Source organism: Salvia splendens, chromosome 10, assembly GCF_004379255.2.
Source record: "Salvia splendens isolate huo1 chromosome 10, SspV2, whole genome shotgun sequence".
NCBI lineage: Eukaryota > Viridiplantae > Streptophyta > Magnoliopsida > Lamiales > Lamiaceae > Salvia > Salvia splendens.
Window position 1 is genome coordinate 18,704,333 of NC_056041.1, and position 12,752 is coordinate 18,717,084.

The 12,752-nt window shown below is 37.2% G+C and overlaps 2 protein-coding genes across 2 annotated transcripts; one reads left to right on the forward strand and one right to left on the reverse strand.

Annotated features, from left to right (window-relative positions):
- Nucleotides 1-2: 2 nt before the first annotated feature.
- Nucleotides 3-8,663, forward strand: LOC121751649 (K(+) efflux antiporter 4-like). Its single transcript, XM_042146447.1, has 21 exons — nucleotides 3-524; nucleotides 1,188-1,231; nucleotides 1,776-1,834; nucleotides 1,977-2,055; nucleotides 2,223-2,284; nucleotides 2,378-2,453; nucleotides 2,592-2,666; nucleotides 2,784-2,855; nucleotides 2,979-3,062; nucleotides 3,453-3,521; nucleotides 4,515-4,592; nucleotides 4,783-4,871; nucleotides 5,291-5,387; nucleotides 5,457-5,510; nucleotides 5,728-5,823; nucleotides 6,928-7,116; nucleotides 7,198-7,275; nucleotides 7,483-7,527; nucleotides 8,016-8,105; nucleotides 8,199-8,249; nucleotides 8,361-8,663. The coding sequence occupies exons 1-21, from the start codon at nucleotides 326-328 to the stop codon at nucleotides 8,388-8,390; spliced, it is 1,716 nt and encodes a 571-aa protein (XP_042002381.1). The 5' UTR covers nucleotides 3-325; the 3' UTR covers nucleotides 8,391-8,663.
- Nucleotides 8,664-8,809: 146 nt separating this feature from the next.
- LOC121751648 (inactive protein kinase SELMODRAFT_444075-like) lies at nucleotides 8,810-11,922 on the reverse strand. Its single transcript, XM_042146446.1, has 8 exons — nucleotides 11,545-11,922; nucleotides 11,142-11,296; nucleotides 10,946-11,040; nucleotides 9,944-10,863; nucleotides 9,708-9,868; nucleotides 9,385-9,612; nucleotides 9,156-9,305; nucleotides 8,810-9,031 (listed from the first exon to the last, which is right to left on the reverse strand). Exons 1-8 carry the CDS (start codon nucleotides 11,696-11,698, stop codon nucleotides 8,993-8,995), a joined length of 1,902 nt encoding a protein of 633 aa, XP_042002380.1. The 5' UTR covers nucleotides 11,699-11,922; the 3' UTR covers nucleotides 8,810-8,992.
- Between the last annotated feature and the right edge of the window lie 830 nt (nucleotides 11,923-12,752).

The window sequence follows — 12,752 nt, forward strand, 5'->3', positions numbered from 1 at the left end:
GTAAAATAAAAAGGATTGCTTAAAACAAACCAAAAATTGGCGTTCCTTTGGAATTGAAAAAGTGGCGCAAATTGTACACCTAGAACAGCCACCGCAGAAGACGGCGCGTCGATCACACGCTCCGTGGGCCGCGTGGATCCAATCCCAACCTACTCTGTTTCGCAGATCTCAAGCGCCGAGTATCTGGGTCTGGGATGAGTAAAGTTGAGAAACTCCTTTTATGCAATTCACTCCACCTCCGCCGTCTCTGCTGACCTGCGCGGGGAGCCATTTATCTACCGCACTAATTTCTCCACCTCCACTTCCGACGGAGTGAATTCGTAAGATGCGGACATTTTTTGCGCTCCTCATTCTCTTCTATTTCTTCTTGTCGCCGCTCATCGCCGGCGACTCGATGCCTGAAATCGATGGAGTTAATGCTACTGCCCTAAACGATACGTCCTTGCGAAAGGAAAATACTCTTGCTGATATGCTTGATCACGCATTGGAGAAAGAGTTCAACGAGACTGATGAACTCACCGACGGTTAGTGCAGATCTCTGATGATTGTGCTCTCTGTCTCGCCTTGTTGTACATTGTCAATTAATGCTGCCTATTATACCGTTTTGCTTTTCATTCAATTTTGTGTTGTGTTGTGTAGATCAGGTCCCTCTGTGTTGCATGGACTAATAATAGAGTTTTTCTTTAATTCCATTTCTGGCTTATTTATTTTTATGCATTTAAGTCTTGTGATTATCTTCAAAGATTCAGTGTTTGTGTATATTCTTTTGCAGTAGATTCATGTTAAAAGAAATGCTGATCAAAGGTTATTTTAGGGCTTAAGGTTCATGATATATTGATGTCAACATTGAATAACAATTACAAAATATTTGAGCATATCCTACAGTTTCAAATGAATATAGTGCAAGTAAGTTCAAGAGGTAGCAATGAAATTAATACAAGATGGAGACGTGACACTAGGCTTCTCTTTGACAGACTGGTAAAATCTTCGTTAGTTTGGTGATTGGGGAAAATATATCCCTGTTTGATGTTGGGTTTCATGAAATGAGACCCAACAAGAAGTTGAATGATGTGTTTTTAATCGTTGGAGCTTATTTGAATCTCGTAAAGTAGGAATATGCATTTCTACTTGGAAGGGAACATATGACTTGAGTTTGTGATCACACTCTATCTTCTTTAAATTTGCAGTAAAAGATCATGGGAGCTTCAACAACAGTGTTAATGAACAGCAGGTTTCTTTCTTGCCTTATAATATCTTCTTATGTTGGAACATGCTTATATTTAATTATTTATAAATTCAGATGTGCTTAGTTATTTGGAAAGGGTGAACGCCGTTAAATATTTTTTAAGTGCCTTCTTGAACTAATATTTGGTGAGCACTATATTTCTGGCATCTCGAGAATTAGAACTTTAGGTGCTTGGAGATATAATGAAAAGCTGCTGTTAGATTTGCTTTTGCTTCGTGGGGATTTCAGATGTGCTTTATATAATTAGGTTTGCTTTTTACATAGCATTGAACTGCTCATGTTCTTTTGGAGTTAAAGCATAATATTCATGACTTCAATGGTGTTTCGGTCATATGAATAATTGAGTTAAACTTAAAAACAGCTTCAATCAAGTTTTCGTTACTTCAAATTATCTATTTTCTAAACTTGACTAAACATCAAGATCATTATGTGAACCATATTTTGTTTTTAAGTGTTCCCCCCTTTCTTTTGCCTCCAATTTCAATTTGGTTGTCTCTACTGTCCCTACTGAAACTTCTAAAATTCTCAGGCAGTTCTGGAAACTGTTGCCAGGGTTAAGCCCAAGAAGAATGAGACAAAAGATGAAAAGTATGCTTCCTAAACCTGTATCCTCCAAATTCAACAGTCTGCTGTGTTCTGTTACTTTTGAGTACTATTTTTTTTATTTTTGTGTCTACAGCAAATTCGAAGTTGGATTTTGGTTGATACTTATTTTCTGACTTTATATTAGGTCATTTCAGTTCCATGATGTTTTTACTCTTGATGCTGAGAATCAACCTGAAGAGACTCCAACCTTGATAGATAGCAAGGTACTTTTTTTTAAAAAAATTCAGCAGCTATTAGTTTCATTAGAAACTCCAACATTCATTATGTTCTTGGCTCTGGGGTTGCAATAAACTTATTTTCAATAATTGCAAGTTTTGCTTTCTAGAAATGTTTGAGGTAGATATTTCCAGCCATTGAAAATTATGTGCAGGACAATGTCTTCATTATGTCCAATCGCAAGTCGAAATTTCCTATCTTACAATTGGACCTAAGGTTAGATATCTGAGTTTCCCCCCAAGGTACCCGTACTCGTCATTTAAATCTTATATAAGCAATCTAATATTATGGTTTTTTTTTGTTCCACAGGTTCATATCTGATCTAGTTGTTGTAATTGTTTCTGCAACCTGTGGTGGAATTGCCTTTGCTTGTGCAGGACAACCAGTAAGCTTCCCAATAGGCTTTATGCTATTTTTGCTGATTTTGGCAACTTTTTATTCATCGATTCTCCATGTTTTGGTTATCCCTGGTGTATTGCTGATTTCTGGATTTCTGTGATGATCTGCAATTTTAACCTCGCAGGTTATAACTGGATATTTACTAGCAGGATCCCTTATAGGACCTGGAGGTTTTAGTATTGTCAGTGAAATGGTTCAAGTATGTTGCTACTTGCACCACCTTTATGTTTGAGCATATGATTATTGCATCTTTGCTGTTTTCTTACTCCTGTGAGAATGTGACCTCGTTCTAACTGCTCACAGTATGTTCCTGCAGGTTGAAACAGTGGCACAGTTTGGAGTTATTTTTCTTCTTTTTGCACTGGGGCTAGAATTCTCAGTTGTGAAGGTTGGTTGTGTTATTATCTAAATATACATGTTCCCTCATGCTATTAGGTGATGTTAAAAAACGCAATGGAAAAAAGAAATCGAAACCTTGAAAGATTGATAGTAAATTTTACTGATAATGCAGATTCGTGTTGTGCGAGCAGTTGCTTTCTTCGGTGGGTTGCTTCAAATACTTCTGTTTATGTGTTTGTGTGGAATAACAGCCTTGGTATCCTCTCTATTCCCTGTTTCTTATATTTGTGCCCCTTTGCAATCACAACTCTGTTAAACGAAATGTTGACTGAAACTAACTTTAACTTCCTTAGATATTATTGACTTTCGTAATCACTAGCTGTATGTTAAAAATTAAAAAAAATTACTTTTTACTTTAGATTTCAAATATGTATGGAGGTTCGTTTTGTTATGCTAGGAGTTGTATGGGAAAATACAGAAAAGAATCATGGTTCACCTTGTCATTCACCTGATCTATGGACTTTCCTTTATGCTCCAGGGCTATTCATTAAATAATCTTGTCGTGTCTATAAGTCTATTCATTTCATTTTGTCTAGTCCTTTCATTTTTGTTTACTTTTAAATATGTATAAGTAATATATTTGCAGTTATGTGGTGGGGAAGCATCTGAAGGTGTCTTTGTTGGTGTATTCCTCTCAATGTCTTCAACGGCAGTGGTACAACCTCCATCTGATTTTTTAATCTTGAGCCTAATCTAATTTGTGAGAGTAAAGATGATTCAGCTATGAAGTTTTAATTTGAGTCCTTTTTCCTCTCTATGGTTTAAAACACTGTTTGGGGAATAATTCCTTTCATGCTCTCTGAAGCTCATAATAATCATTTATATTCAAGGTAAAAGAACCAAATATTCTATATGCATATTCAATCACAATCACAAAACCTCAAAGGCAAGGGGTTAGATTTTCTCCCAGAGAAAATAATCAGAATGTTGGATATGAAGAGATTAACTTCATTATGGAATTTGGAGGAAGCTGTCACTATTTTTATGTCAGAAGTAGAGTTGACTTTTATAATGTGCTTAAAGGAAACTTCATCTTCTTACTGACATTAGGCGAGGGGAATTACAAATATTCATGTAGTTTCTTAGACGCCGTAAGGAATCTTTATAAGAGGTCTATGCTAATGTACATGGTTAATCCTTCCACTGGTTAGCTTCTTAGACACTGTAAGGCGCCTTTAAAAGTGATCCGTGTTCCTATACAAAGTAATTCCCTTAACTATTTTCCTCAGAGTATACCAAGACACTGCTGCTGCAATCAGATGACATCTTCTGATGATACAATTATCTAATATGCCTCTAGTTCCTGATGAATATGGATTTTGTCTTATTGAGTTCAAAGATATTGTGGCTGTGTTCGGTGAAAACAGGATCTTTTGCATCACCAAAATTTGCTCTACCAAACAATTTATTTTACACTAAGGACACGAACCAATGAAGATAGAGTGCTCTTAGTACTTCCATTCTGATAAGAAAGTTTCACTTTTTACATACATGGGTATACGTATTAATAATAAGTGTGTGGTTGCTGTCTATTTTCACCTTAAAGAATCTGGACAACATTGTATAACTCGTGCAATGAATATAACAGAACTCATGTCTTTCTTCAGCCAATCGCCTAATTCAAGCTGATGCAATATCTTGCTTGTAGGTTTTGAAATTCTTGATGGAAAAGAATAGTATCAATACATTATATGGGCAGGTTACTGTAGGCACCCTTGTTCTGCAGGTTTGTCTCTGCTTAACATTATTCCTTTGATACACCTATGTATATAAAGTTGAAGCCTAAATTCTCTAAAATCTGACCATTTCACATAAACATAATACCGACAGATCTTCATAACATTTCTTGTTATTAAGTTTATATTTTGCACGAGTTTTGCTTTGCGAAAGTCTGAACGATCCCTCTGGTTTACAAGGACTGTACTGTGGGTTTGCTATTTGCTCTTCTCCCTATCCTTGGTGGTACTTCTGGTGCTCTTCAAGGAATTGTTTCCATGACAAAACTGTAAGACAATAGACAATACAGAATGATTTTTCCTGTTTCGGTGACTTGCATGCAATATAGATATAAATATCTATTTTGTCTCTAACTTATGCATTGATGATACTGTTGTTCCTGTTTACTTGACTTGTACTTACAACAGCTTCTGGAATTGATATTCTGAAAAGATATTAGTTGATATGCAGATGTTCTATAATTCCCACCATTATATACTCTCGTCTTTTATAAAAAAATATTAAATACGAATACTATCAGTTGTGTGTGATGAAATCTAATAAATTCTTACTCTTTCAGTGGCAAGGTTATGCTTAGTGTTTAGACTATTTTTTGTAGTTCTTAGAAACACTTGGAAGCCTTTATGAAACCGGGTTTTTTTTTCAATGATCTATATTCATTTATGGGACCCTACTTTCCATGTACAGGTTGGTGGTGTTAGTTACATTCCTGACCATATTGGCAATATTGTCCCGCACTCTTATACCTCGTTTACTGAAGTTGATGATTAGTCTATCATCACAGGTGCCTTTGCGTTTGTGAAAATGTGTTGCATGCACATTGATCTTATATTTGACTTAGTCTTCTTTGCAGACTAATGAACTCTACCAGTTGACATCTGTTGCGCTCTGCTTGCTTGTTGCTTGGGTTAGTTGCACTTCCCAATTTGTCTTGTTTGACTACTTATTGGCGTTTGGAACTTTTATTTGATTAAGTTATCTTCTTCTGTAATCTATATGCAATTTTAGTATATTTCAATTTGTCTCCTTTCGAAATCTAGTTACTAGTCCCGACAATGTGCCTTTTGAGTTTTGACTGCAAAGTTATTGAATATATGCATGTAATGTAAACTATATTGTTCCAGTGTAGCGATAAGTTGGGTCTGAGTCTTGAGCTAGGCTCCTTTGCTGCGGGACTGATGATATCAACAACTGATCATGCTCATCATACTCTAGAACAGGTATGGCTTCTCTATTATTGCATGGTATTCTAATCTACTATATATATCTTCCTGTGTGTTTGTCTCTCTCTCTCTCTCTCACACACACACAGAGGTATGTGGTATTGATTGATTACTAAACTGGAATTTCCTCTATATGGTTGGTTCTGTTACAAATGTATTTCTCAATTTTTATTGAGTCTGTTACCTTTCTTCTTTTCATGCCCCTTTTCTTTTATCTGGGAGGAAGACTTGAATTTCAAAATTTAGTTATATAAATGGAAATGGTTAGGTCTTAGACTTAAGTGTATGGTTGGTGAAATTTTGGATTTGTTTATTCTGCTGTAGGTGATGAGTACATGATTCTAATTGTTTTATGAAATTAGTTTTTAAAGCTCCACCACTCTTTTCGATAAAATGATGTTTTAGATGGTTGGTTTGCTGCAAATAAGTGTAGCAACTGGCAGTTCAAGTAGATGGTAGAGATGCACACATGCCTTTTGCCAATGTATGGTCAGATTACCTTCAGGGTAGCCAAAATTTGAAGTTCTGCTGTCTAGGCATTTCTCTCTTTGAACTGTGCTAATTGCTTAATCTGCTTGAAGATATTATTTCCTTTTCTTCCTCAAAGAAGAGTGCCACCTAGCTTTTTGTCCCTTAAGTTTAGAACTTATCCCCGACTGGAAATAGGACTAAGTGCTGAGTGGCCATATAACTATTACTACAATTTGACTTCCTATAGTATACTATAATGTACATGATTGAGTCAGAGAAAGTTGCACTTTTTTCCTTTTTTTCTCAGAACTGACTGAGGCCATTGAGGTTGTCTTGCACCCAATATTTAACTTTAACCTCATTATTGATCTGTTGCTGCTCTTTTGTATTGGAGATCCTCCAATGGGTCTATCCTGAAATTATTTTAGATTTTCCTGCAATTGTAAACTGTTATCCTGCAAGAACATAACTTTGCTATTCAAATATTTAGTGTGTATGACCGAACCCCTAGCTTTATGGGTCATTGAGCTAACCCGTTCATGTTTCCTCAGTTCTAACTGTTGTCATTCAGATTGTGCGCTGACTTTTCACTATGCAGAGGTTTCTTCAATCTGACTCTTTATTTTGTAGGTGGAGCCGATCCGGAACTTTTTTGCTGCCCTTTTTCTAGCCAGTATTGGAATGCTAATTCATGTCCAGTTTCTCTGGAATCACATTGATATATTGCTGGCAGCTGTTATCTTGGTGATTATTATCAAAACAATTGTGTTCAGTTTGGTTGTGAGAGGATTTGGCTACAACAACAAGACTTCCCTTCTTGTATGCAACTTTCTAGTGTTAATTTCTGAAATGTTGGTAATCTTTGTTTAACTCGCAAAATTTTGTCATATGCACGTGCAGGTTGGGATGTCTCTTGCACAAATTGGAGAATTTGCTTTTGTTCTTCTTAGTCGAGCGTCAAACCTCAAGTTGATAGAGGTGTTTCTTTATTTCTGAGTTTTTCTTAATTGTGAAGTGTCATATCCATTATATGCTAACTTTGAACAATTTTGTCTTTTTCTTATAAGAAATTGGTGATCTATTGCTCAATATTATTAAGTATTAGTATCAACTTTCGATGGCAGTCCTGATTTTGTTATATTGTCCTTTTTTTGAGCCACCACTAACATAGGTGATAAATTACAGGGTAAACTATACATGTTGCTTCTTGGGACAACAGCACTCAGTCTGGTATGCTAGACTTTTAGTTGTGCCTAGGCAATATCCCATGAAGCATATTTCTTCTCATTGATAAACAAAATGATCTGTTAGGGTCTGTAGTTAAGCTTCATATTTTCCATTGCCTTCGATATGTCATGGAGCACTTCACATAATTTTTCAAACATATGTTATGCTTATATATTACCTGGCATATACGCTTAACATAGCTTACATATGGTGGTTGCATTGACTTATTTCGTGGCATAACAAGTGGTGTAATATTTGTGCATATGAAATGGATAAAAGGAGTCCAAGAACTTGTATTAATTTAGAAGTCGCTGGAAAACGCAATGTCCAATTTGTTGATCCTCTAGTCAAGCAAGTAGATTCATGGCTTTCATGGGTGTGTCTGAAACTCTAGGAAATGACTAAATTTGATGAGTACTTCAGGGAGAAGTGTTTATTAGTTTTTCCAATTATGGCCGCAATCGCTTTCTTCTTACAAATATTATGCACAGGTGACTACACCATTACTGTTTAAGCTAATACCTGCCGTAGTACATCTTGGAGTGCTATTACGGTGGTTTTCTCCTGATTCCACCTATGAGGTACTGTATTACCGAAACTGCACAACTGCTTCTTCGCATTGTACACAGTTTCCATTGAGTTTATGGGTTTGTTGAATATGATTTTTGTTCCAGATTAGAGGAGAGAGTTTGCGTGCGGACAGTGCTAAGCATATATCTTTGATGGTCCACAGCTCTCATGATTCTTGATAATAAATACAGTACTATATATGTATGAGCCAGAAGTGCAAATATCAGACTTGACCTGATGGATGGTCTCTTCTTGTTGGGGGACAGGTGATCAAGAGTGCAAAGGAGGTCGACTGACTCCACCCCCCCCCCCCCCCCCCTCCAGTGTCTGCCATGCCGTTTTCTACAGAGATTTCTCGCATACGGCCGGAACCTTTTTTTTCCCAGTTTGTTGTTAATGCGGCAGGTGTTTATACAATTTTCTGAAAGCATGTCCATATAGCAATTCGTTTATTATTTTAACTAGCCACACTACATTTACAACTGGAAATTATTAATCAGCAGCTTGTAAAGGGGATATAGCTGTGCATTTTGTACTATAATGATTAAATGTATAGTTCTCTTTCAAAATTTGCTACTTACAATATTCCTTTATTACATCAAATATTCATTTCATTACCAAGTTAATACAATATTCATTTTTATGACATCATCTAATAATACGTGAGTCTTTTATGAGTGAGTCACTGTTCGTTAATCGTTATCACTATCATCGGTATCAGACTCAGGAACCCGAACTCCCAAAGTGAGTCGGGTTCTTTAGAAATTTATACGAAGTGAGGCTATTTGCCAAATTCCAATCAAATAAAGGAAAATGGGCTTTGAACATAAATCATACTCTATTTTATCACTAAGTTCAATATCTACACATTCAAATCTGAATTCCAACACATTTAATTTCATCTCATCGAAATGTCACCTTCCAACAACCGAAGTAGCTGCAGCACACAATCAAATCATTCAGCACAAAGTATTGTATAAACTGAAGTGTAGCTTTTTTCACTCCAGAAATCATCTTGAAATATAAGGAAAAAGCAAAAGAAATCTGCATGATTGTTTTACCTTAGACATGGGAGGCCTCGAATGAGGGTCTCGTTGCAAGCACAGCGACGCACAATGCATCATCCCTTCCACCTCTCTCTCCGAGTAGCACTTGTTCAAGCAAGGATCCACATGCTTGGAGAGGCCATTCTCTTCCAGCAAGGGACGCGCCTGCTCCATTCATATTACATATACTACCATGTTAAAAGTAGACATACTTAGTTCTAAAAACATGGATAGAGATGTGTACCCATTCTGTAAGGCATTGCTCGCCCTTAGGCCGGCATATATCCACCGCTTTCCTCCCCGTGACCAGCTCCACCAACACGACCCCAAAGGCATACACATCCGCCTTTTCACTTACTTCCCCAGTCTGGGCATATTCCGGAGCCATGTAACCAAATGTTCCTATGGTTTTGCTCTCTGCACCCGAATCTCCATCGCCCACCTGCACCCTTGCTAGTCCAAAGTCCCCAACCTTTTCTCCACAATTTCCCACACAATTACACGGTTAGTGTAAACGGATTGATGCCAATGTGAAACAATGCGATGACATAACAATTCAAAACATACCAATGCCTCAAAATCATGTGTGAGGAGAATGTTGTTTGGCCTCAAATCACGGTGGACTATGCATCCAACTCTGCACTCCTCGTGGAGGTATCTCAGCCCTCGAGCAGCTCCAACTGCAATTTTTCGACGTGCAGCCCATTCTAGTGGAATTTGATTCCTTCCTGCAGATTCAAATCAAACCAAGATAAGTTTCACACAGAAAGTAGATAATAAAGAAGGCGATCATGAAATTTTACCATATAGATGCAAGTCCAGAGAGCCATTGCAGATGTACTCGTAAACCAGCAGCCATCTCCCATCCTCCACGCAGTATCCAATCAGCATCACAATATTCCGGTGCTGTGCACAGCTCAAGGCCTGCACTTCAGAGCAGAACTCGCGGTCGCCTTGACTGCTACCCAATTTATGCTGTTTGACAGCTATAACCTGGCCATCAGGCAACACACCGCGGTGCACTGAGCCATATCCCCCCTCAGCTAAGAAGTTCGCCTGCAGAAATCCCCCAGTGGCTCGTTCCAGCTCTGCGAACGTGAACAGCCTAGGGGGTTTCCCAACGGATGGTGACTTGTGGCAACACACAGAGCAAAGTGGAGGGGGATCCGTACGTACATTTCTGTTCAGTGATATCATCTCTCTCACATTCCTGCACAGATCAACGTTCACATCCCTCGAGCCACTAAATTGGCGCGCTACAGGCTTTACATTCATTGATTTGCTGCTGGATCTATGCAGCCAATCTTTCAAGAGCTTCCCACATTCATCAGCTGAACTAAGGTTGTCTTCCATGGATGTGACAGAGCTGTGATTTTCACTGTCTGACTCAGAATCAGAATCATCATAGTAGTTGTGGTACTGTCCGAGCACTAATGGAGACGCCTGCATCACCTTTGGCTCCCAGTCGATGTCGGACATGAACGTTGAGGACACGAACTTGTCTAAGCTTGGCATCGAGGATAGCTTCTCAGGGCTGCTCGTTGGAGTCACATTTGGTACCTTACAACGTTTCTTAGTCGATTTTGAATGCTTAAGCATCTCAGAATCCGGCCTTCTTGGCTCGATCAAGTTCAATCTAAGGACCTTCATCTCAGAGTTCTTAACAAGTACAACGTTGCAGTCGAGCTGCTCAGTGCAAGAGCTAGCTTCGCACTCCATTCTCCTACCAAATGATTTGTATGAATCTCATAAATGCTGTGAAACAGAACACACAATCAATAAAAAAAGGGGGCAATGTGTCTTACTTGTCCAATACAACCCACTGTGCTTGAGTCCTCTTGGCCTCAGCAGCCACTACTCCATCTTTGGATTCAAAAACAACCTTCATCTTCACCGTTACCTACACAGCAAGGAACATTATCACAACGTCTCAATGTAAGCCGGCCTCATGCATCAACGAGACAATAACAAGACTAGAGGGGAAAGCACAGAAGAAAACACCTTTGCAGGATCATAGACATGGTTTAGTTGGTGCATCATCTGGTTGCATATACCTGCAATATACTCCTTCTGTTCTACAATGGTTCCTGACATGAATCCCCAATATCCGGTGGCGCAATCACTATGAAAATATGGAATCCCCCATAGACCTTTACCTATCAAGGGCTCAATAATTTATATAACAACAATATGAACAATGCCTTTATGGGGTGGTTTCTGATAACAACTTCTTTGAATTCCCTAACAACACACTAAAAGGAAATTTCAATGCAATGATTCAACTATTCCAACTTGACCAAATGTCAAACTCCATCATGAACTCACTCCAAAAAATTGAGCATTTAGTTACAGAATCTAATTATGGTAGGGTAAAATTTCAAAGAGAGCAAAAATGAGAGTTTACTTGAGGTATGAATTGGGATGACGACGAGCAACCTAACACAGTCCCCAGGCTGAACTACATTTGTCAAAGCCCAGGTTAGAGCTGTTGTTGAAATTTCTTTAGCAGCCCTAACAACAACAACCACAACATCGCTGCTTCTGCCTATTCCACTCATCTCAATTTCATCAAGATTTGATTTTTCTTTGGTTTCCTCACTCAAAAAAGCAATCTTTATTGGACTAAGGAGAGAGGGGAGTGGGTAGTGATAGTACTAGCATGAGTATGATGGAGATTGGAGAAAGTCAATAACTGAAAGTGAATTTTTATGGAAGAGATCATGTAGGAAGTGTGACACAACAGTTCTGGCTGATGTGGCACAACAGCTTTTTGAAATGCTGAATTTGATATGGAACATAATTATCTAATTAACAAAGAGCAACAAATACTTTGGTAACTTTATCTCACCAACTGAATAAATTGATGATACATGCTCCAACACATATTTTGATACTTTTAAATTTCAATCTCTACATGACAGAATCATGTGCAGATCACCCCTATTTATTTTATTATGAATAAAATATTATTAATAAATCAAAGGAATTTTGTTGAATTGTCAACGTCAAGTACTCTAAATGCTATAGCAGTAATTCAATTACAAATCCGATTATTAACAATAAAAGAATCAACATGATCAGCGAGAGAAATTTTCAAAAAAAATTAATAATGAAACAATCCTCCGAGGTCAAAATATGTGATCCATTAACAACAATTACTAGTATATCATCTAGTGTTTCGAAAAAATCGTAAACACATTATATCATTGTATACAAAATTAAATATTTTATAATTCCTAAAAAATTATAACACGTGACTTATTTAAATTTCAGGTTCAGTCACATAATAGAATTGACTTATATCATGATACTCTAAAATAAAATACGACTCAATAATATAAGTGAATTCTATTATTTGACTGAACTGAAATTTAAATAATGCAGGTGTTAGTAATTTTTTAAAATATATAAAATATTTAATTTTATATATAATGACATAATGTGTTTACAATTTTTTTCGAAGCACTAGATGATATAGTAATTATAGTTAATGAATCACATATTTTGTGACCTCGGAGAATAGTTTCATTTTTATTTTTTGAAAATTTCTCTCGGTATTGATTCTTTATTGTTAATAATAGGATTTGTAATTGAATTATTACTATACCATTT